This window comes from Triticum urartu, chromosome 5 (assembly GCF_003073215.2).
Source record: "Triticum urartu cultivar G1812 chromosome 5, Tu2.1, whole genome shotgun sequence".
Lineage (NCBI taxonomy): Eukaryota > Viridiplantae > Streptophyta > Magnoliopsida > Poales > Poaceae > Triticum > Triticum urartu.
In genome coordinates this window covers 24,928,861-24,953,863 of record NC_053026.1, presented here as the reverse complement: position 1 = coordinate 24,953,863, position 25,003 = coordinate 24,928,861, and the positions used below count along the sequence as shown (strand labels likewise).

At 44.3% G+C, this 25,003-nt stretch overlaps 1 protein-coding gene and 1 long non-coding RNA gene across 10 annotated transcripts; both read right to left on the bottom strand.

Annotated features, from left to right (window-relative positions):
- Positions 1 to 1,512: 1,512 nt before the first annotated feature.
- Positions 1,513 to 5,637, bottom strand: LOC125507406. Its single transcript, XM_048671982.1, has 5 exons — positions 5,420 to 5,637; positions 4,654 to 5,066; positions 4,019 to 4,254; positions 2,533 to 3,087; positions 1,513 to 2,237 (listed from the first exon to the last, which is right to left on the bottom strand). The coding sequence occupies exons 2-5, from the start codon at positions 4,958 to 4,960 to the stop codon at positions 2,160 to 2,162; spliced, it is 1,176 nt and encodes a 391-aa protein (XP_048527939.1). The 5' UTR covers positions 4,961 to 5,066; positions 5,420 to 5,637; the 3' UTR covers positions 1,513 to 2,159.
- A 5,318-nt stretch (positions 5,638 to 10,955) lies between these two features.
- On the bottom strand, positions 10,956 to 18,598 carry LOC125507405. Of its 9 annotated transcripts, none has more exons than XR_007282896.1 (6): positions 18,249 to 18,598; positions 17,902 to 18,027; positions 16,297 to 17,166; positions 15,838 to 15,900; positions 12,624 to 14,571; positions 10,956 to 11,509 (listed from the first exon to the last, which is right to left on the bottom strand). It is a non-coding gene; the product is annotated as an uncharacterized LOC125507405 (long non-coding RNA). The 9 variants fall into 9 exon arrangements; XR_007282894.1 differs by having other exon boundaries at positions 10,956 to 11,496; XR_007282893.1 differs by having other exon boundaries at positions 11,025 to 11,509; positions 12,624 to 12,714.
- Between the last annotated feature and the right edge of the window lie 6,405 nt (positions 18,599 to 25,003).

Here is a 25,003-nt window from a genome sequence, read left to right as displayed (position 1 = left end):
ACTTTGTTGTTCTTGCGGTGTCAAGAGATGGTTGGTGCAGATATGGTCGTTGTGGTAGTTTGTCGGTTGTTGTTTTGATCAGGGTTTTTCTCTCGCTTATGTGTAACTTTGGTCTTATATGACTTTGCTATTTGTCGACGTGTTTATTTGTGTGTGCGTGTTGCTGTTAATTGTGTGTATCCTAGCTATGCAGAGGTCGGATATGTGCTCATTATGTATGTATTCACTTGATGCTTCATTTTGAGTCAATAAAATTCACCCTTTATCGACAAAAAGACCATATTTGTTGCATTTTTCTTTTCCTGGGGCCTTTGGATTTTCTTTCATATCTCTCAAGTAGCGCCTCCTATGTACTTTAAAAAGGAATGCAGATCGAACAATGATGAAATCAATTAAACTTCCAAAGGAGATATGGTAAGACATGCTCAGAGTATTTGCAGAAAATATGCTTCTCATAGAAACAGAGAAGACAAACATTCCGGCACAAAATTAGTAATTAGTAGCAAACAGACATACATATAGTGCTAGATCAAATATGGCATCAATAAATAAGAGTAAATCCGGTGCAAGATCAAATAAGCAGCTAAAGTTCAAATATGAAACAGAGTGCTTTCCATTCACACATTGGTCGTTGTGTATTTTCTTTTCTTATTAATTCCTTGATGAAATTATTGCCAGATGTTGAGTTTGTTAATTCAAAACCGGGGTCGCTCGAGCCTATTCTCTAAAATGTTCATGCATTTGACCAATTCACTTTCGTGATGACCTGCAAGTGCACAAGGTTATTGTAGCACTTTCATGATAAGTAAGTATCGAACCCACAGGGAGCGGAAAGGAAGGCACCACAAACCCCACAACTATGTTATCACTTAACACACTCACGTATGCACCAAGTCGGAGTTTGGAAATAGTCTACCCTATCAGTTGCTAGAAAAACAAAATAAAAGGCGTTTACTACAGTATGAACTAGAAGGTAAAAAAGGAATAAAAAGAGATTAAGTTTGTAGAGATGGTACCTGAGCAGTAAAGTGTTCTCTAGGATTTCGAAGTCATCACTACAAATATGACATGCGCAATAAGTTCGGAGCAAACGCTCTCTATCGTATCCTCTATACATCCTTCATATGCATAAGTGGTCGGTCCCGGTACAGAGCATGTTCTACTTTAACATAGACTTCATGCACATACGCCACCAACCGTAGCTTCCCCAAGCATGTTATCACATACGGTCAATTAAAGGTTTCCCCGTGAACGCAGTCAGATGTGGGTTTACCTGTACTCCTCTATCAATTGCAAAGGCTCTGGATTGAGAATTGTACTGTCGCCCCAAATTACCTCAACATCCTAACCCGTGCAACCACAGTAGTTCCTCCACGACCAATCACGGGCGGTAATGCGAGCATGGTCTCCTCTCAACACTCATGTATAATATTAACTTGAACATGGACAAGAGCATATTGGATCGCATGGAAATAATTATTCTAAGCATAAAGGAGTTAATTCTTATCCTCGAGAACAAATACAACTACTCAAACATAAAGAAGAGGGTCAAGTTACAAACTGGCATTGAGCCGGTAGTAGTCAGGCGCAGGGCGGAGTAGACGTCGTGTCAGACCGCGCGCGAGAGAGGGCACCCAATGAAGATGAGCTGCATGGACTCATCGGCTTGATCACAGAAGATGCAAGGTGGGCTATGAGGCAGGCCGTGCCGGGCCAGACGCTCGCTAGTCCAGCAACGGTCCAAAAGAGCCAGCCAGATGAAGAATTTGGCGCTGAGCGATGCCCAAGTCAACAAGTAATATGGATCAGAGAAAATACTAATTTCCATGATATTATATGTGCTCTGGATCATCTAATCTCCCGAGCGATTGGTACAACGTATGTGTCGTCAGAAGATCCCAACATCCACGTGCGTACGTGCAGACAAATGGGCATCACATAATATTCACATGGCCGATTTATTTGCTCTCCAGCCGACTGCTGCTGAGCCATGCATGTCTCCGCTTCAATACAGCGCAACTCGTGCGACGACATAAGGCCCTTCTATACGTATCTCCTGTGCGTGTGTCGCCTGCAGATCACCCCCACCTACATGCCATCTTCTATCCCTTCAAAAAAATAAACATGTCATCTTCCACCTCTACCCGTTCTTCCCGCCGTCATCCGCCCGCGCCGGGGCAGGCGCCTATCGCATCCTGGTCGTCGTGGGCATGCGCCGGCCCACGCTCGAGCCGGACCTTTAAATAAAAAGTACAGTCATACAAATAGATATTACATATTATTAATAAAATGATACAAATCTGAACCCACACAATTCTAATAGAGTTACGAGTAAAAAAAATACTCTCTCTATAAACAAATATAAGACGTCTTTACATTTGTTTACAAAGGTAGTACTCTGTAAACACTAAAGGTGGTACAATAATAGAAGAATGCACATTTTTGTGGATCTATTTATTTGTTTTCTGCCGCAACCCACGTACATTCAACAAGTAACACAACCAAAGTTCGAATACGAAACGAGTGATTTACCTTTGCAAGTTCGACCAAGTCACCTTCGCTGAGATACTCAAGCTCAAGCATGATTTGCTGATAGTCATGCCCATGCTTTTTTGCTTTGAATGAACAATGGTGATCAAGATCATTTTTACAACTATTCTGGCCTACCTTGAACTTCAAATACATCAAAGTATCCTTCTTTACAGCAATCACATATCTTCTTAAACCACATGACTCAACAACACTACCACGAAAGAGTTGAATCTCATGTAAACCATTCATTAGGAAAACACACGAACTGAGAGATAAATCAAATCCACACTGCACTTTCAATATGACAACATCTATTGTGGCCTCAAATGCCCAACGAACGAGGGCTAAAGTGATGTCAACCGCACCACAATCTCCATTAATCCGATGCGTGAATGGATACTCAGGTGTGACTAGATCATGGTACTCCATTGCACCATCAATTAGTTGTAGATCATCTTCTTGATTTCCTTTCTTGATCCTCATGTCAAACTCAACTAGAGCAGGGGCTACCATTGTGATGCCTCTCTTAGGGCCAGTCATCTCAATAAGAGAACCCTGTAAACCTATTATTATTTAGTAGCTCCTCATGGAAAGTAAGAAATATGTGAAGCATATGCTCTACGTTGTGTCAATTGACAAAGATCTCAAATAAATGATAGCATAAAATCAAAACCCTCCAAAATAAAATTATTTGAGATATTTTACCAACAAACATAATTTGACTGCATATAAAACATAACTTCGATAAATCACGCAAAGATAACTAACCACAAACTTGCATAACATATGCAAAGGAAAAAACACATCATTGTATAAGATCCTCAAAGCACATGCATTTGCATAAACGAATGCATATAGTGATACTCCCTCCGTTCCTTTTTAGTTTGCATATAAGTTTTTGTTCAAAGTCAAAGTATCTCCACTTTGACCAAATTTATAGAAAAAAGTATCAACACTCACAGTGCCAAATTAATATTATTAGATTCATTATGAAATGTAGTTTCATAGAATATATATTTGGTATTGTAGATGTTCATATATTTTAATATAAATTTGTCAAACTTTGCAAAGTTTGACTTGACACAAATCTAATACGCGGAGTAAAATGGACCGGAGGGAGTACAAATAAGATCATCAAAGTGGTGCCACCATCACCAACACCGCAAATGTTTGACCTCTTTGGTTGCAGGATTCAGAAAAGCGTTACACTAAGCACAAGATTAGAGTGTCACCCCATCTTCAGTACAAGAGACTGAAAGGATGTTTGATTGTGGACAGGAAAAGCATAGGAGTCTTCCTAAAAGGTAGAAGTGAATAGAATTTCAATAAACTATAGCGCAAATGAATCCCAAGAGAGAGAAAATCCTATGATTTCAACCCTATATCAAACAATAGAGGTAGGGGAACAACTCGAGCGGATATTGACTTGTATTATTAAATGAATGAAATATCAAATATAATTGCATATATATGTAAAAATGTGCACCTGTTCCACAATGATGGGATCATCTCTGCTACGATTGAAAATATAATTAAGCAATGAATCATAACGATCACGCACTGCTATATATCCATATAGTTGTACCAAGCTGATGTTGGTACTAGCTTTTTCCAATTTCAGCGAGAAAATCTGCATCATAGCAGTTGCAGAATGTACCATGCATCTATCCCTATCCGGGAAACAATTCATAGGATTTGAGAACATCATCGGCTCTAGTTGTGCTTCATGAAAAAAAATACATGTTATATTACAACAAATAATGTTTTATACAAACAATTTACACAAAAAAATTATAATTATGCTTCTCAATACATATTTGTGCAGTTTAGAAAGAAGAAGAATAATTTTTCTGAGTCATGGAAGTTGTTGGTGTATGAGTACAAGGGAAACTTATTTGTAGGACTAAAACTAGTGACAAGATCCTAATCATGTATGGTATATCGACAAATTTATATATCCAAATGAAGCATGATATTTTTTTGCTAATTCATAAATTCTTTATAACAATCCAGATATATATTGCATTTTTTAAAATACAAGAATTCATTTTAAATCAATCAACCAAACTATATAGCTGGTAAGCATCATAAAAATAAAATGGAACATGATAGATGACTTACTCTCATCACGTTGAGTAAGATGACATAGCTTTAGAAGACCATAGTTTATCTTGTATATAGAACCGTCCCGATGGGTGGTTTTCTTAAGGATGTTGCCTTCAGATACAGGATAAGAGGCATGGCTAACAAAGACTTGCTTTGTTCGCCCCTTCATCTCTGATCTATCCATTCCCTTGGTGATGTCAAATTGTTTGCCTTTGGTGGCATAGATGGAGGTGCAGAAATAATTACTGGCACAAGGGAGGACGCGGAGCCAATTTGGCCTGCCCCAATTATTAACTCCTTTTACTGCAATGCTGCTTGCCATGACAAAGGATGCATAAGCAGATCGGTCACCAAAGAGCAATCTTAGAATCCGGTCATTAATCCGTGTTAGTCTCAATCCAGATCCAAAAATCTCCAGCAGAATGGTCCTGACGAGAATAATCTACAGAAGGTCAAAACGCACCCTAAAAAAGGTCCAGATTATGGCATGAGTGGAGCATCCCGGTTTAGTCAACATTGCCCAGTAAATCTAGATTTTCCCAAATAGATAAAACATGACAGAAACTACAAATAACAATACGGAGATACAAAAGGTAGCAAACAGAAAAAAAAATCTCCTGATCATAATTTGATACAGTATTTACCACAAGAGTTAACAACAAAATGTCAGAATAGTCCTGCACATTCACACATGCAACTGAAAACAAAATCTCCAAATTTTCTATTTAAGCTCAACACTAAAGTATGACACATCGCGGTATGCTGAAGCCCTGAACCTCACCTGAACCCAAGGCGACAAGCCTGCAGCGCGGCGGCTGCCGCGGGGACTGGGCCGCCGGGGCAGGTGCGAGGCGGGAGAGCAGCAGCGGTGCCGGTGCGCGACAAGGGAGCGGGATCAGCAGGTAGCGGTGCCGGCGGCAGCAACCGATCAACCAAAGCGGCGGCCGCTGCTGAATTTCTTTCTCCAGACCCCGGACCGTGGGGAGCTCTGAGCTCTCTTTAGACCCTGTTAGCGCACAGCTGGGCCGGCCCATTAGCGCATTCCCATCGCTCGCCCGCTCGTCCCTCGTCCCTCGTCCCGATTGGCCGCTCGCTTTATCGCTGCTCGTTCAAGAAAAAACCAGCAAGCTAATGGTTTACGGGAAAAACCGACTCCCTCGGTTTTTATAGATTGATGAAAATTCACACCTTTTTTTAGGTTTACTGTGGTTACCCTTGGCCATGAAGTTTCCATGCCCTGCCATGGGCCTCGCCCCGTTGATCTACTCGATCGTGAGGACCCATTCGTTGCAACCATGCACGTTAAAAGCTTGCGGGAGAGAAAGGTGTACCAACTCTGTCCCTCCCGTCTCTATAATAAGTTCATTGTAAAATAAGAATATTCAAATCCATGATTTTTTTTAATTTCTGAATTTATAAAATTCGTGATCTTTTTTCCAGATCACGTATATTTTTGAATTGATGAACTTTTTCCGAATTCGTGTATATTTTTCAACCGTGATCTTTTTTAAATTTGTGAACCTTTTTTTTGATCCGCGTATATTTTTTAAACCACGGTTGGCCCGAATGGGGGTTCATCGTCGGCGACGGCCATGGAGGAGGAGAGCAGCATCAGCATGACGAGGAAAGGATAGACATTGTCAAACTGATAGTAACTCATGTTGTACTGATGCCTATTGACAATATAGTTGCAAGGTGGAGCTTGCCCATCAGTCAACCTAGCAAATAATAGAGACTACTGCAGCATGTTGATATCATTGTGAGAACCGGGCATGCCAAAGATAATGCGTCAAATTTAAATGCCATGTGTGATGCAGCTGCTTCAAGATGGTGGACTTCTTGCATGGCCCTGATGCAGAGAAAGAGGGAAAACACGGGGCCCCGGCGTGGTTTTGGGCGGGCCGGGAGTGTCGGAGTCCTACGTGATGATGGCCTGTATTACCGTGAAACCCCCCTAATTTGCTTCTGGTTTGCAGAGGACTAGTCCGTGAATCGATACGGGGCGGCGTTAGATGTCAAACTGCCTCTGAACAACACGGTCCAAACATTTACACGGATTTGAAGGTTCGCTTTGGAGATGCCCTACTAAACAGGACTGACTAGACACTCAGCTTGTCCACTAAAAAAAAGACACTCAGCTTGTATGTGTGCACGTGATCACACTATACGCACACCGCCGCAGCCTCACGTCTCAACTCAGCAACATGCATGAACCAACTGACGCGACGAAATAAACATGATAGACACTTACTCTTTCTGTCCCAAAATATAAGAACGTTTTTAACACTAGCATAGTATCAAAAACGTTTTTATATTCTGGAACAGAGAGAGTAGACAATAAGGTTAACTCTAATGGCATTGGACTAGCGATCGAGTGCTGAAGAGAAGAAAAAGATGGCTAGCTCTAGCTAACGATCGACCGGCGGGATCTAATCTATTCGCGTCCGCAGCTATCTCCCTCGTAGATCAACTTCCAAGTACATACAAAAGCATGCAACCCGTCTTCGCGCTTCTCCTGGTCGCTAACAATCCCACCCGCCTTAGAAGCGGCTTGACCCCAAGCCGGCTCACGTGGAAACTTCTGGCGAAGTGTCACTTTGTCTTCCTAGATAGCCATCTCTCCAGGCGCATCGCTCCATTTGACGAGTACTTGGATCAGGGAATCAGCGCACCGACGAACAACTCGTTGCTGAAGGATTTGTTCTGGATACTGGAACTGATCATCAGGAGCAGGGAGTAAAGAAATCACTTGACATCCCGGTGCAAGGACCTTGCGCAATAGTGAAACATGGAAGACCGGGTGCACATGACTGATAGGTGGTAGGGCTAATCTGTAGGCCACTTCACCCACGCTCCACCACTTCAAAGGGGCCATAAAACTTGAAAGCAAGCTTGTGGTTGGCACATGGCGCCACTGAAGACTGTAAATATGGCTGAAGTTTCAGAAAAAACGTCTCGCCCATATCAAACACACGTTCAGTGCGGTGCTTATCAGCTTGGATTTTCATATGCTGCTAAGCCCTCAATAAATGCTGACGGACAGAATCAAACACCACCTTGCGATCATCCAACCATTGTTGCACGTCCACAAACTGAATTACTGCATCCGAGGGGATACCAAAGTGACGAGGTGCATGCCCATACACAATCTCACAGGGAGTAGTACGTGTGGCAGAATGCCAGTTGGTGTTGTACCGGAACTCGCATAGGGGAATCCACTTAGCCCACTTAGTAGGATGAGCATTGACAAAGCATCGTAAGAAGCATTCCACCTGTTGATTAACTTGAGCAGAGCTCATTCGAAGTTGAGTACCAGACTTAGAGAACAATTCTTGCCAAAAGACACTAGTGAAGATACGATCTCTATCCGAGACAATAGATTGAGGCACACCATGCAGGCGATATACTGAATTGAGAAAGGTTTCAGCGACTGTTTCTGCTATGAATGGATGGTGCATGGGAACAAAATAACCATACTTGGAAAATTTATCGATGACCAGAGATGGTGGTAGCCCCTCGACGAAATCCATTGTCACCATATTCCAAGGAAGTTTGAGGACAGGTAATGGCTGCAACAGGTCAGGGTAGGCTACACGTTCAAGCTTTGCTTGCTGACAAATTAGGCAATGTTGCACATACTGTTTGATAAATCCCCTCATGTGTTTCCAGCGATAAACTTCTGATACGGCGATAAGTAACTGATAATCCCGAGTGTCCTCCACTGGGACTATCATGGAAAGCAGATACAATTTGCTTGTGCAACTCTGGAACATCACCCACCCAAACATAGTTCTCAGTACGAAGAATGCCAACTGTCAAAGTAAACTTACTATCAAAAGAGGAGCTGGTGGACAATTTCTGAAGTAACCCAGTGCAAAATTTATCGCCCACATAGCTCTGCATAATATCTTCAAGCCAAGCAGGTTGAGCTGAAGAGATAAGGTGCATTTCTGGTAACACATCAAGAGAGCTATGTGGTTTTCTGGAAAGTGAATCAGCAACACTGTTCTCAGCAACATTGTTGCCACTTGGTGTGCAAAGGTTGTTCAGACAAACTAGCCAAACTTCATTGGACAGTTCGGATTACAAACTGTGAAACCTGCAAATACTGTCTCCAGTGGTCAACAGCCAATAGGATTGCTAAGTATTCTTTTTCATACACAGAAAGAGTCTGGTTCCTAGGGCCCAGAGCTTTGCTAACATAAGCCAACGGATGCCCATTCTGCATAAGTACTGCCCCAATATCCACATCACAAGCGTCTGTTTCTATCATAAAAGTTGAAGAGAAATTAGGAAGAGCCGAAACAGGAGCTGTTACCAGGGCCTGCTTAAGTAGTGCAAAAGCTTGTTGTTCATTTGCTGTATAGCGGAATGGTACCCCTTTTTTCAACAGATTTGTCAAGGGTTTGCTCACAATCACGCAGTGACGAATGATCTTTCTGTAATAACCAGCCAGACCCAGAAAACCCCTAACCTCCTTAGCAGATACAGGAGTAGGCCAAACCTGAATAGCAAATTTTTTTGCTGGATCAGTAGAATTAAACCCCTTGTCCATTAATGATGTGCCCCAAATAAGCAACTTGTGTTTGAGCAAAACAACATTTAGACAGTTTCACTTGCCATTGAATTCAAATCTCTTGAGCTACAAGAGGAATTACAAGGGGGGAGGAGAGAGTCGCCTTCCTCAGGAAGACGAGCACACACACCAGCCACTAGCCGTTTCTCCTCTCCTACCTTCTCACCAACCCTCCACGCACATAAGTACTACGTCCTACTTGGCCCACTCCGGCCCAGCCAGCTTGGGCCGGCCTGACAGAAAGAAGATTAAGCTGCCGGGAAGAAGGCCTGCTGTATTGAGGCGCAGGCCGGAGGCGGGAAACGAACCAACCAACCAACCAACCGCCCTATATACCAAAACCCTGTGTAACCGCCACCGGCGGCAACACCCAAACTAGAGCCCAGCAACAACCTCGCCTGCGCCGCACAGGAAGACGATCGGCCTCCCTGCACGGCGATCAACCGCACGGAATAGGAGGAGGTGCGGCGGCGGAGCAAGCGCGAGCGGCTTCCCTGCACGCGGAGGAGGCGCATCGTCGGAGGAGCTCGTCGCGCCCGGCCTCACGCGGCGGCGCGTCAAGCCGGGAGGAAGCTTGTGACGCGCGGCGTCCGGGGAGCCCGCCGCGCCCGCCCTCGCGCGGCGGCGCGTCAAGCCCGGAGCAAGCTTGTGACGCGCGGCGTCCGAGAAGCCCGTCGCGCCCGCCCTCGCGCGGCGGCGCGTCAAGAGCCGGGAGCAAGCGCGCGACGCGCGGAGTCGGAGGAGCCTTTCGCGCCCGCCCTCGCGCGGCGGCGCGTCAAGCCGGAGGCAAGCGCGCGACGCGCGGAGTCGGAGGAGCCTTTCGCGCCCGCCCTCGCGCGGCGGCGCGTCAAGGGCCGGAGCAAGCGCGAGCAGCGCGCGGCTTCTGTGCACGGGGATCACCCGAGAGAGGGAGGACGCGCGGCTTCTGTGCACGGGGATCACCCGAGAGAGGGAGGACGCGCGGCGAGACCAGCGCGCGGGGATCAGGAGCGGCCGATCAGGCGCTCGCTCAGTTGCCAGGAACCGGAGGAGCGGACGATCAGCTGCAAGAAGGCAAGACCGGAGGGAGTTCCGCCATTGCTCAGCCATGGGTCGCAAGAAGAGGGAGAACCGGAGAGAACCCCCCGAGCAGAAGCAAGACCCAAGCCTGGCTGAGCTCCTCGCATCCCTGGACAGCGAGGTATAATACCTGCTGACCGATTTGTCTTTTGTCACTTTCTTCGATCATAGAGTGACTCGTGTTCATAATTGCTAATTTCTTGATCATAGCGGAACAATTCACCGCTTATTTCCTGTTTGTTCAATATAATCTCTCTCAGCAGACTCAAGATAGATAAGTTTAGTTGCTTTTTTTTTCTGTTTTTCTCATGGTTTCTTGTTCTGGGGCAGCTGTCAAACTTTGTGCGCTAGCCATTTCCAATAGGAAGATCAAATGACGCTGTTAAAATCTATCGTTTTGTTTTGTTTTGGCCAACCAAAACGATATGTGTTTCGGCTAGGAAAACCTGGGCGCTTCATTTAGCTGATGCGGTAGGAAAACCCAGCAAATACACTCAAAAATAGTGAAGGGGACGAGGGAATCCAGAACATACGACTTATAACTCAAAATTAGTGATTATGTACTTTGTTGCTCGCAATCTAGCTAGAATGTTCCTTTCAGAAAAAGAAAGAATTACAATTCAATGACTCAACATCTTTAACATTTCCATGGGTGTTACAAAAAAATTCTTACAAATAGAGCTGCAGATGAAATAGGCCAAATTTACTTCCAAGTATGCTGTAGGAAAAATAGTACCGATCGAGTCGCACATTCCATCCAAATCTTTAGCATGCCTGTTACAATAAATTTCTTACAAATACAAATACTGCCACTACAACAGTCCTTACAGAACCATGAAAATCTTGCTTTCTAAACTAATATAAGAGTGTTTAGAATACTAAAATAGTGATCTAAATGCTCTTATATTAGTTTACAGAGGGAGTACAATACTTACAAAATACTCTTTACAACTAACCAAGCCATGAAAAACAATGCGAATGTCACTCAGCAACTTCCTGTTACAGTGTTTTCTTTGAATTAACTCTTGCAATAAACCATCTCGAGTTTCTAATCCAAATCCATCAACAGATATACTCCCTCCATACCAAAATATAAGACGTTTTTGCAGTTCAAATTGAAATGCAAAAATGTCATATTTTGATAGAGAGGCAGTACATAACTTGCAAGTCTTCAATCCCCAAGCCACCTAGGACAAACATCAGCCCATCTAACTGTCATCCTCCTGCCACAACATCCTTCTCATAAAAAACTCAATTATTCAGAAGGCTCTATGGGCAAAGTAATCATTGACATCATAAAGGGAATATTACTCAGACAGGGTCAAGTAAGAATCAATTTACCACCATAGTCTAGAAAATTTCCTTGCTAGATTTCCGTGTTATATTCTCAGCTTTATTCCAATCATTATTCCTAGATTTAACAGTATTTACAGAAATCCCTAAATATTTAAAGAGGCAATGATCCAATATTGCAAGTAAAAATCTCCTTATATCTTTCTAGATCATTCCCAGCTTCACCAAAGCAACAAATATCACTCTTACGAGAAGTAATTTTTAAACCAGCTAAATGTTCAAACAGAATCAGAATTGATTTTAGATTTCTAGCATTTTTTTCTCCAGCCTCAGTTAAATCATCGCTAGACCTACTACTGAATTAGGCACTGCCCCTTTAATCTCTCCTTGAGAAATAGCTCTACAAGTTCTTGCAAGAAATTAATAGCAATATTGAATAAAATGGGGGACAGGGGGGCCCCTGTCTTAAACCTTTCTTAGTTTTAAAAAAGGACCCAACTGGTCATTAACTCTAACAGAAAACGTTACCACTTTGAACAATCTGTTCTATCCAGCAAACATAATCAGAAGGAAACACTTTCAGAAATAAATAAAAAATAGTAAGTTGGAGTCTTCGCCACAAACCAAAAATATGATTATTATATTAGCAGAAGTAAAAGCCAAATTCCTACTTTTTTCTAAACTGATTACTCCAACACATATCAAATATCGTAGAATGGTAAAAGTTATCTAATATTCAAAAGCATAATAAGCAAAAGTAAAGGTTAGTTGGAGTCTCGACTGAAAGGAACATATGCACTAAGATTGTTCATGATTAAGCAAATGCTAACATGGCATAGAAAATCAAAATGTATAGGTATAGGATATCGTGCACATAATTAGTTGTCTTTCTACATTTTGCATCTCAAAGAGGAATGAATTGTAACACACTAAAATGAAGGTCGGGCATTATGACAAACTCATCCATATGGTACTGTCAAAAAAAGTCCATATGGTTATTGACAAATCTATTTTTATGCAAATAACCTTAACCTTCATGCTATACAATTTAACCAACCTGGGACTACTGTTGTAAGCACCGACTCTCCAAATTATAAATGCATTCACTGATACTACAAGACTTGGCACTCAAACATAGCCAGCGCTCTCTGCGAAAAAACAATCATGGAGTTCTTGAGAATACTTTGCGCAAATTTATGCCACAACAAATTGCTATTGCTCTTTGACAGTAACAGCAGCACATATGATTACTCAACCAAAAAATACAGCAGCATATATGATGTAGTGTTCATTGTCCACCTTTTTCCTGCTAGGGTACATTGACTGATCTATTTTTTTAATTCCTGATTCATATTTAGGATGTGCTGCTTTTGGATATTAGCGGCCCCCCTAAAGTGGTACAGGCTAACTACAAGAAGTATGTCCAATCAGCGAGGTGGTGGAACTATAAGAAAGGCATCCGAGTGGATGTGACTCGACTCTTCCGCAGAAAAAAACACGTCTTCACCACTCCAGAGAAGGGCACGTGTTGCACAGTGGTCAAGTATAAAAAAGATACAATCACATTTATTAAGCAAGGTCGATACTGGTGGGTGAAAGCCTACTGCATTGATGGTAAGGTGCATGAGCTGAAACCGGACCGTGACCAGAAGAACTACATAGAGTGCTCGGACCACACAGTCCTTTCCTTTGGAGGTAACCACTATGATATATGCAATGGTGACCCTGGAGGGTCGCTTACAGGTTTGCGTTACCTAAGAAAGGCATTCACCTCCATCATCGAGGGTGGGGAGCGCATAGACCCCAAGTTCGTAGGTCTTTTTGTTGTTTATCTGGGAGAAGGTCCAAGGTTTGAGATAGTTTTTCAAGCACTGTACATGAACATTCCCAGCCAAATTCTATGCGCCTCGACTATTTTATTCCATGGATGAATGAGCTCGTGCGCAAGTGGAACAAGCTGAGCGAATATGCCATGAAGTACATGCACTGTCTTCGCGAAGGATTGGAGCTCCCAGAGTTAGACCAAGGCATTGCTTTTCCAGGGATGGACTCTATTGAGAAAGTTCTTGAGTTGGTGAAGATTCTACAGTTAGATGCTTACAATGATGGTATTTTCAGTCATGAAAAAGCGCAAGAGCCAGATGTATGGCGTGCACGTGATGAGTCATTTGCTAGAAAGGAAAAGGATACACACTGCAAAAAGAAACATGGAAAAGGTGCACCTCCTCCTGAGGATTCTTTTGTACCTATGGATGACGGTCTGTTTCATATGTTGAATGTCAATGGGAAGGTGGAAAGTTTATTTACAGAGCAGCCCCCTGGTCCTGAACTGAAACTGGGTCAAGGGCATGGGCGGTTTTCAAATAAAGCAAAAGTTAGTTCTCCAAGCTGCTACGCTAGAAGGAAGATGAGCACCCAAGCATGGGACAACAAGGTGTGTGTAAAATGTTAAAACAGCACTCAGAGCTATATCTTTTGCATATCCATATTGTATAATCTTCTCAAAACGTTTTATTGCAGATTCTTCATCTGAAAAGGTCTATTTTGGATATGCCAATGGACAAATTGCTGCATACCACCTTGGCGAGAAGACAAGTGCAAATGCCCATGAGGCTTCATGTCAGCATCATAAATACCTCAAAAAATGAAAAGTTCTTTACAAAAACGACTACATGGACAACCCAGAAGTGCTGTCCTTATCGTTACCTCCCCAAAGACAATATAAAGGTTTGTAAAAAGTTGTTTTAGTTTGAATGCTCTATTATTCACTTTATAATATCTTTGCACCTCTTAATTGCAGGTTTTGGGTATTGGAGGAACTGCGGAATTTATAGGTGAAAGAATTATACAAACCAGAATGGTCAACAAAAGAATGGCCATGCTCAGGCCTTTGATTCTCGGTATGCACATGGTGCAGACCTGCCCGCGGTGGCCAGGAATGTTTCGAGCTGCTAACAGCAAAGGACACAATGTTTTGCATCGGTTTATTCTAAGCCCGCAGAGTCCTGCACAAGGTGAAGTTGGGAGGTAATCTCTCTTATTCCAAAATTTTGACTTTACACTGAAATAAGCACCAAGGTGGACAAAGTGGCCAGTGTCTTCTCCATATTCTCTTGCCTGATTAATGGCTACACACTGATGTTTTTCTTCAAGCAATGCCATAAATTTCTGTTTAGATGTTGGCAAGTTTGTGTTATTTATTGTTTTGTAAAACTGGTTGTAGATATCAACCCTAGGTTTTCTGTTTATTCTAGTTCCCAGGAACAGATTCAGACTTTTAAAATATGAGCTATGCAACACTCCTCCAATTTATGATGTTCTACTGCTCTGCCTTGCACTCTGACTCAGATTTGTAGTGCTACATGCCTACATCATAAAGTCTAGTTGGCCATAAGTCTCTGTTTAGATGCTGGCAAGTTTGCCTTATTTTTCGTTATGTAAAAATGGTTGTAGATATCAACCATAGGTTTTCTGTTTATTCTAGTTCCCAGGAACAGATTCAGACTTTTAAAATATGAGCCATGCAACACTCCTCCAATTTATGATGTTATACTGCTCTGCCTTCCTCTGTGACTCAGATTTAATTGCTCTTGCTCAGCCTTGGATTTTGCTCTGCTCAATGCTTGCACGGTCACACCTCATGCTAGCTACTAATAATAATTTCTGCAGGTTATGGCTGAGCTGCAAGGAGAAGCTGCAGAATATGGCTTCTGGCAAGATTTGCAGCACAAGGATATAATCGAATGCAAGTTGTGCAAGAAAATGCCCCAAGGAAACTGTGGAAATTAGGAAAGAGATGCTCGAGTTACTGAACCACAATTCAAGAAAGAAAATGCCCCAAGGAAACTGTGAATATATTGACTATTGCCAGTATAGATTATCTGGACCATGTACTTCTGGTGACACTGTTACTCTCGACGTAAATTTCTGTTCCAGAACAGCATGCAAATGCTAAAGACCAACTTGATGATTTGCTTGGTTTTATGCAGAGGGGATGCTGGGAGAGTTTTGTTTTCATTTCTCTGGTCAGAGTTTATGTGGTTAGATAATTAGTGAAGACTATTTTGACATTTCCAAGCGAGATTTACATATTGGGTGAAACATAAGAAATTTATCCTAAATGATAATAAGATTACAGAACCAGAAGGAATTCAAATGAAAAGTGGCATCTGAACCATAAGGTATTTAAATTATACCACAGACTAAATTGCAGTTGCATGCATAAAATCTGCACTAATTAGTAAACCATGCAAGTTAAATTCAGAACATACCATCTGAAATCGAGTGCCTGTAGTTAGATACATCGTTTGTTGATTGCCTTGGCCTCCAAATTTCTAGTATTAGAAACAAAATCAAATAAGTAATAGCTGTATTACAAAATGTTCACGTTGAATCAGCCTAGTGGAATTAGAGCATATGATGTCATTAACATTCTAGATGACTTTGCTAAAAAAAATCATTTTGCAAGGATTTGAATAAACCCATGAGGGGCTGCCAGCTTTGTTCCTCGGGTGAGGATCGAAATGCACCGTATAACTAAGACAAACACCATTTTAACTTATAGTAGCCTTATACCATAATTATCATAGCATGCAAACTTGGTAGAGAACATAAAAATTATAAACAGTAAACCATTCATGCTACCACCAAAACCATGATAAATTCCGAAAGAAGATCATGTCAAACATAAGGAGGCAAAGCATCAAAGAGGGAAATAGGGAAGAACTCACCAGTGCAGAGTCAACGAGACAATTACATCCCGCTTACGTGCAGCGGCGTCAGGGGTAGAACTGCGGCCATCCCCGAAGTGAAGAAAAGAAGAGGATATTGCCACAGCATTTAGTGACACTGATGGGTGGCCTCCCTATTAACAGCTGCAGTGGCCACAAAGTGGGGCGGTCTTCTTTAGAACACCATACTAAACCACTAATGCATACAGACCCTTGCCGGCAACATGGGAGGTGGATCTGTAAGAGAATCAACAATATGGCAAGAAGAAGGGTATGTGTCCTAATTGCTCACAATTTAATCTGTACAAGAATCAACAATATGACAGGCGACTTGATCTTATTGTGACAGAGGAGTACGCATCTCTAGATTCTTATCACCATGTCTCAGTCCTAAAGAAGCAATAGGGTAGAGTAACCATTTACTTGCAATTTCCATGTCATTCTTTGTAAATGTTATACTACATGGCACATGCCCATGTCAAAAGGGGAAATCATATATTCATATGCAACTCAATGATCATATGGTACAAAACCTGCATCCTGTAAAAGAATCCCCAGCCTAATCAAAGATGGCAATTGAACACCCCATGGTTGTATTTCACGCCATGCAAGAATTTCTCTGCAAGTAATTCATATCAAAGAGATAATAGAACAATCTGAGTGGACACGGAAATGCATACATTACAATGGGAAAAGCTGAAGCTGAGTCATCCAAGTATGGAGCAGATTGAACACCCTCAGAAACAGTCAACTACAGCTCACGCTTCCACTTCGCATCAGTCAGTCTGCATTTGATGGACCTGGAGGTTTCTCCCTGGGATGCTTTGATCCATAGTGATCTATCAACTGCCTCTCGTTAGCCTGTTGTGCCTGCACACATAGAAGATGTTACATTAAGTTGACACTGCATCAATCATGAGGAACATGTATCCATGTAAAGCTAACTATACACTAGTATATCCGGTTATGCTTGCACACAGTTTTCAACTTGATTCACATCAACATGAACCCAAGCAAAATATTCCACGAATTTCTTCATGAAATCCAGACCATGTGACCATCTCTAAAAAAGAAATCATATGTAACTCAACAAGCATATGCCAGCACAGTTGCATCCTAACAATGATCATAAGGTACATAAAAACAGAAGCCCAGAGCCGAGACCTAAGCAAAGATGGCAATTGGACGCCCTAAGTAGTTAATATTGATAATACTTCATGCCACAAAAGAATTTATCTGGCAATGATTCATATCAAAGAGATGATATAGAACTAACTGAGTGTGCACACACATGAACTCAAGCATAATATTGTATGGCTTTCTTTATAAAATTTAGACTATATGACGCATCTCGGAAAGCATATGCTAGTGCAGTCGCTTGGTGGCAATATATGACCAAGTTCACTTACATATATTCTCCCTCCGTCCCAAAATAAGTGTCTCAACTTTAGTACAAAGTTAAGACACTTATTTTGGGACGGAGGGAGTAGTTTATTTACTTGTACATCATGATAGTGCAGTGGCAACCGCAAAAACTCAGTTAGAATTTCATAAAGAAGAAAGCGGACAGAAATAAAGAGGCATTCCTTTGGTGAAAGAATGTACCTTAACATATGTTCATCTGGATCTCTCCTCTTGACCAGAGGCTGGCCCAAGGATGCTGCCGGTGCATTCATGGAGAGTCACACCTAACAGCAATCGCAGCGACGGGGAGAACCCCGTTAGAGCAACCTGCGAAAAACAAAATTGCAACCCTTATACAACAACGAATAGTAGAGCAAGCAAACTACATCCCATAATAAACAAATAAAAGAAGCAATTTTGAAAATAAAAGTCTGCAACGATCCACATGGAGAAGCAATTTGTCCGATGAGAATAACCAGGGGATCCACCAGCCCAAATCGCAGGGGGGTGGGGGGGGGGCAAAGAGGGGTTGGGGAAAGATGAGCTACCACATGGAAAAGTTCATCCTTTGATGGGGGTAACTGCGAGTGTGGACGAGACCGAGATTTGCTGCAGAGCAAGGATGCGGGGGTGAGCTTCTGCCGGCCGGGGCGACCCACGACATGCCCCTGCATGGTCCTGCCGGCCGCCGGGCTTCCGGTTGTGCGGTGCAGCACAGGCCAGCGCGCGGGAGGGGTATCCAGCAGCGCCGTCGAGCCGCAAAGGCGCCGACCATTGCTGAAGCGGAGGCGGAGGTCGAGGCGGCTAGGGTTTGCGGGTCGGTCGTGGCTGGTGGGGCGGGTGCGCGTGGGCGATTGGATGACTTGTTTTCCTTGGCTGAGAATGGAAAGAGAGTGAAGGAAGGACGTGGCCTTTTTTTCCGAAGAATCCAGTGAAAAATAGCATTCGGTGAAAATCTGAAAACTTGCCTCGTGCACCATTGGATCTGCAAGGAACGGCTCCCGCTGGAACTCCAACCAACCAGTTCAATACATCTCCGATAGAAGATGTAGATGCAAAAATAACTAACTTTCACATCTTCACGGTCCAAAAACCTCTCTCCAACAGATATGAGATGAAAAAAAATGTACATCTCCATCTTCCGAAGACGTAACATACAACACCTGGTGTTGCAAATTTACATCTTCACGTATAGGAGATATAAGAACGCCAGTCGTGCGCTAACCGCCCAACAGCCTTCAGCCGGCTTCCGCGCGACCACCGCCCGCCACCGCCATGGCCGATGCCGATGACCTCGTCGCCTCCTTCGCCGTCGCTGGTCTGACCCACCTCGCTGTAGCCACCGTCGGCACAACCACGGTCCCCAATTTTGGTCTCCGCCTCCATGTAGCTGCCCGGATTTGCCTCACCTCGGCCGGTCGTCGTCGCGCTGAAGCCGCCTGCGAAGAAGCAGCGGGACGCCAAGCCACGCGATGGAGGCGTGAAGCGGCCGGCGGCGGGGGGGGGGGGGGGGGGGGGGGGGGGGGGGGGGGGGAGAGGGGGCGTAACCCGGCGGCGAACTAATCTCAGCCGGCCAAAATTTCGAAGCCAGACGCGGCCGCGGAGGGCGATTGGCTGCAGCCAGCGGCCGTGGCTTCCTCCTCCGGCCAAAGAGGCCCTCCTCCACCTCTGTCGCCGCTCCTCCTTCTCTCTCCGCCTCGAATTGCAAATGCACCGCCGCTGCTCCGCCGCCCCGATTTGCCACCCCAGCCGCCCCCTCCGACGCTCCTCCCCGTCGCCTCAATTAGGTCGTCGCCCACTAGTTTTTACATCTCCACTTTGCATTATCTATTGGAATCGCTCTTTTACATCTTCAATATACATCATCTGTTGGAGTTACCTCTTTTTTGGAGATGTAAAAATCACTTTTTGGAGATGTAAATTTTTACATCTCCTGTTTTACATTTCCAAATCGCCGACCCTCAAACCGCTTGCAATCGTCCGGACAACACGGTCTGGACGTGTTGTGCGATCCAACGCGGGCCTATGTCGGTCCACCAAGCGGCCCAGATGCACTTTCTCCCACAAAGTGGAGACAAAGTGGGGTGGGGGTTGCGGGAGTCCGGGCAGCAGTCATATAGGACTCTGACATTCGAGGCCCACTAAATCCCCTTCCCGTACTCATTTCATTCCACTTCGCCCCTTCCCCTCCCCCTTACTTTGCATTCGCACCCTCTACCTCTGTTGTCGTCGTTGTACCTCTTCGGCCGCCACAGAGGCATTGTCAGATGTCCGCAACCAGGACCGACGTGCTTGCTCGCCTTTACGACAACGATGTCCACCGTGGAGCCGTTTGTACCCAGGTACACTCCCCTTATCGATGACCTCCATGGCGGGCACCACGTTTGGCAGGTATTCGGTCAAATGCCATTTAGCTTAATTTTGGATGCCATGTCATTCTTTCAGAGTACGAACACTACAAAAAAATACACTTCCGTGATGATACATGTTTGTCACAGTAGGTCATTTTTTTGTCATGCATGTACATCCATGACGATTTTATGACAGAATCAAGATAGTCATACATGTGCTGTCGTAGAAGTGTTCCATGAAATTACCAAAATTATCATCACGCAAGTGTCCACTTCCAGGACGATAAATGGTGCGTCATGGAAATGCTTTCGTCATGGGTAACCGACACGTGGCATCCACAATAACGGGTCGCCGTTAAGCTATCGGGTTCCGGTTTGGATCCGATAATCTGTTAACAGCCCGGACCAATGGGGATTTTCCACGTGTAAAATCATCATTGGCTGGAGGAAACACGTGTCTGCTCCTCGGTGGGCCAGATGTCATCCGTCCAATGGAGGAGACATGCCTATGATACGTCGACACGTGGCAGGGCCCAACAGAGGCCCATATAGGTTAAAAAGGCTGGCTCAGTCAAAGGCCCATAGTACTTACTCAGGTACTAGTGGGCCAGCCCAATAACGACCTGTTTAAACATGGCCCATTTGCGGCCCGAAGCCAGATCTGGCCCGTTAATTGTTCGCCGAATATTTGGGCCCAATTACGGCCCAGTGACTTTCGGCCTGTTAGAGGCCCGATGTAGACATGGCCCCATTTCAGCCCGGTGTGTCTTTCGGCCTGGGAATGGCCCGTGCTGCCCATGGGCCATATATGGTTCGACGCGACATCCGGCCCACTAACTCCCCGTGATAAAGGTGGCAACAGTTCAGCCCAACGTGACTTTGGGCCTGTTAAAAGGCCTGTCGTATAATTCGGCCCGTTGATGCATGTACTAAGCTTTCGGCCTCTTAAAGGCTCATGATATCAGTGGGCCAACTAAGGCCCGAGATATGTTTCGGCATGGTAATGGCCTGTCATATAACTAGGCCAAAAAAGTCCTGGTCTACATTTCAGCCTGCTGAAGGTCCGTCGACGACTAGTGAAAATTGAGGCCTAACATGCATTTCGTCCTGCTTAAGGCCCATGGTTTCTTCTGGGCCGTAACAGGCCAGCAGAATATTTAGCCTGTTAATGGTCCAAAGCTACATGGGCCCAACTAAGCGCTGGGTCCACTAAAGGCCCAACTAAAATTTGGGCCGAATATAGGCCCGAGTAAGTTGTGGGCCTGACGCAAAGTGTGAAGGCCCCAATGGACTTTCATGCCCAAGAAAGTTGCAGGCCGACCCAATTATGGCCTGCTAAAAAGCAGGCCCGTTAGAGGCGAATGTTTCGGCCCGGTCGACTACATCAGTTTTTTTCAGATAGCGAATGATGGCAGTAACTAGTAGGAATTAAGAACAAACCTACTCTATACAATAAATAAATTACGGCATGGTAACTTAGAATAAACCTACACTATACAATAAATGATTTATGTTATAATACATCCACTTGGCATTGAATTTTGCCACCGGTGATCATAAAGCGCAACGAAGAAGCAGATTACAAAAACTAGGCACCATTGGAGCGTAACAAAATAATACTGAACCAAGACCACTTCCAAGACATTTCAAGAAAGGTTAGCCTTGCGCGGCAACTGTTGCGCAAGCTGCTGAGCAAGGCTGTGAGACCAGCCTAGCATGTCGGTCATAGCTTCCAGGTGTAGCTGTTTAGCAATGAGGTTCTCATTGGTGTTCTCCACAATCTTTCTTAGAGATAGGACTTCAAGTCGAAGTTGAGTTGCAGAATGCCTTTCTGCTAGAACTTGGGACTGAATAAGTCAAATTGATTCAGACATCGAATTATGTGAGCTTGTCTGACTGCTAGTCTCAAGTAACTTGAACACTGCATCAAGACAAGACTTTGGGGTTGTCTCGCTATCTTCAAGATGTTTTGCCTTCTTTGCTGCAATATATGTTGGGTTTGTTTCACAGCCTTCAGCAGATTTGTGCATGCCATCAAGCATATCACCCTGAAACAAACAAAGAGATGACATGTTTTGCACGTGTATAAACAAAGATGATAACTGTGTTGTCAATTCCATCGAATTTCAAATTAGAAAATAAAGAGTAAGTTCAACATATCAATAGCATAATTTGGCATTGTTCATAATGCGGGGAGCTTCACCACACTACTGGATTACCATATCAATGTTGGAAATATGCCCTAGAGGCAATAATAAATTAGTTATTATTATTATATTTCATTGTTCATGATAATCGTTTATTATCCATGCTAGAATTGTATTGATAGGAAACTCAGATACATGTGTGGATACATAGACAACACCATGTCCCTAGTAAGCCTCTGGTTGACTAGCTCGTTGGTCAATAGATGGTTACGGTTTCCTGACCATGGGCATTGGATGTCGTTGATAACGGGATCACATCATTAGGAGAATGATGTGATGGACAAGACCCAATCCTAAGCCTAGCACAAGATCGTGTAGTTCGTTTGCTAAAGCTTTTCTAATGTCAAGTATCATTTCCTTAGACCATGAGATTGTGCAACTCCCGGATACCGTAGGAGTGCTTTGGGTGTGCCAAACGTCACAACGTAACTAGGTGGCTATAAAGGTTCACTACAGGTATCTCCGAAAGTGTCTGTTGGGTTGGCACGAATCGAGACTGGGATTTGTCACTCCGTGTAAACGGAGAGGTATCTCTGGGCCCACTCGGTAGGACATCATCATAATGTGCACAATGTGACCAAGGAGTTGATCACGGGATGATGTGTTACGGAACGAGTAAAGAGACTTGCCAGTAATGAGATTGAACAAGGTATCGGGATACCGACGATCGAATCTCAGGCAAGTACAATACCACTGGACAAAGGGAATTGAATACGGGATTGATTGAATCCTCGACATCGTGGTTCATCCGATGAGATCATCGTGGAACATGTGGGAGCCAACATGGGTATCCAGATCCCGCTGTTGGTTATTAACCGGAGAGTTGTCTCGGCCATGTCTACATGGTTCCCGAACCCGTAGGGTCTACACACTTAAGGTTCGATGACGCTAGGGTTATTAGGAAGACTTGTATGCGATTACCGAATGTTGTTTGGAGTCCCGGATGAGATCCCGGACGTCACGAGGAGTTCCGGAATGGTCCGGAGGTAAATATTTATATATGCAAAGTTGTTGTTCGGGTTCCGGGAAAAGTTCGGTCTTTTCCGGTATTGTACCGGGAAGCTTCCGGAAGCTTCCGGAGGATTCCGGAGGGGTCCGGAGGTTCGAAAAATGTTCCACCACGTCCAATACAGTAGCATGGGCTGTAGGGGGCGCCCTAACCTTAATGGGCCAAGGGCACCAGCCCCCCAAGGCCCATGCGCATGGGAGAGGGGAAACCTTAAGGGGAAGGGCCTCCACTTGACTTGGGAGGCACTCCTCCCCCCCTTGGCCGCCGCCCCAACCCTAGATGGGATCTAGGGGGGCGCCCCCCTCTCTCCCCACCTATAAATAGTGGAGGGGTGGGAGGGTAGCCACACCCATGAACCTGGCGAAGCCCCTCCCCTCCAATACCTCTCCTCCTCCGCGTGAGCTTGGCGAAGCCCTGCCGGAGAACTGCCACTCCATCACCACCACGCCGTCATGCTGCTGTTGGACTCTCTTCCTCAACCTCTCCCTTCTCCTTGCTGGATCAAGGCGTGGGAGACGTCTCCGTTCCGTACGTGTGTTGAACGCGGAGGTGCCGTCCGTTCGGCGCTCGGGCATCGGTGATTTGGATCACGACGAGTACAACTCCATCAACCCCATTCTCTTGAATGCTTCCGCTCGCGATCTACAAGGGTATGTAGATGCACTCCTCTCTCTCGTTGCTAGAAGACTCCATAGATTGATCTTGGTGATGCGTAGAAAATTTTAAAATTCTGCGACATTCCCCCAACAGTGGCATCATGAGCTAGGTCTATGCGTAGTTTCTATGCACGAGTAGAACACAAAGCAGTTGTGGGCGTTGATATTGTCAATTTACTTGCCGTTACTAGTCTTATCTTGATTCGGCGGCATCATGGGATGAAGCGGCCCGGACCGACCTTACACGTACTCTTACGTGAGACTGGTTCCACCGACTGACATGCACTAGTTGCATAAGGTGGCTAGCGGGTGTCTGTCTCTCCCACTTTAGTCGGATCGGATTTGATGAAAAGGGTCCTTATGAAGGGTAAATAGAAATTGGCATATCACATTGTGGTTTTCGCGTAGGTAAGAAACGTTCTTGCTAGAAACCTATAGCAGCGACGTAAAAACTTGCAACAACAATTAGAGGACGTCTAACTTGTTTTTGCAGCATATGCCTTGTGATGTGATATGGCCAAAAGGATGTGATGAATGATATATGTGATGTATGAGATTGATCATGTTCTTGTAATAGGAATCACGACTTGCATGTCGATGAGTATGACAACCGGCAGGAGCCATAGGAGTTGTCTTAATTTATTTATGACCTGCGTGTCAACATAAACATCATGTAGTTACTTTACTTTATTGCTAAAGCGTTAGCCATAGTAGTAGAAGTAATAGATGACGAGACAACTTCAAGAAGACACGATGATGGAGATCATGATGATGGAGATCATGGTGTCATGCCGGTGACAACGATGATCACGGAGCCCCGAAGATGGAGATCAAAAGGAGCAAAATGATATTGGCCATATCATGTCACTATTTGATTGCATGTGATGTTTATCATGTTTTACATCTTATTTGCTTAGAACGACGGTAGCTTAAATAAGATGATCCCTCGTAATAATTTCAAGAAAGTGTTTCCCCTAACTGTGCACCGTTGCGAAGGTTCGTTGTTTTGAAGCACCACGTGATGATCGGGTGTGATAGATTCTAACGTTCGAATACAACGGGTGTAAGCCAGATTTACAC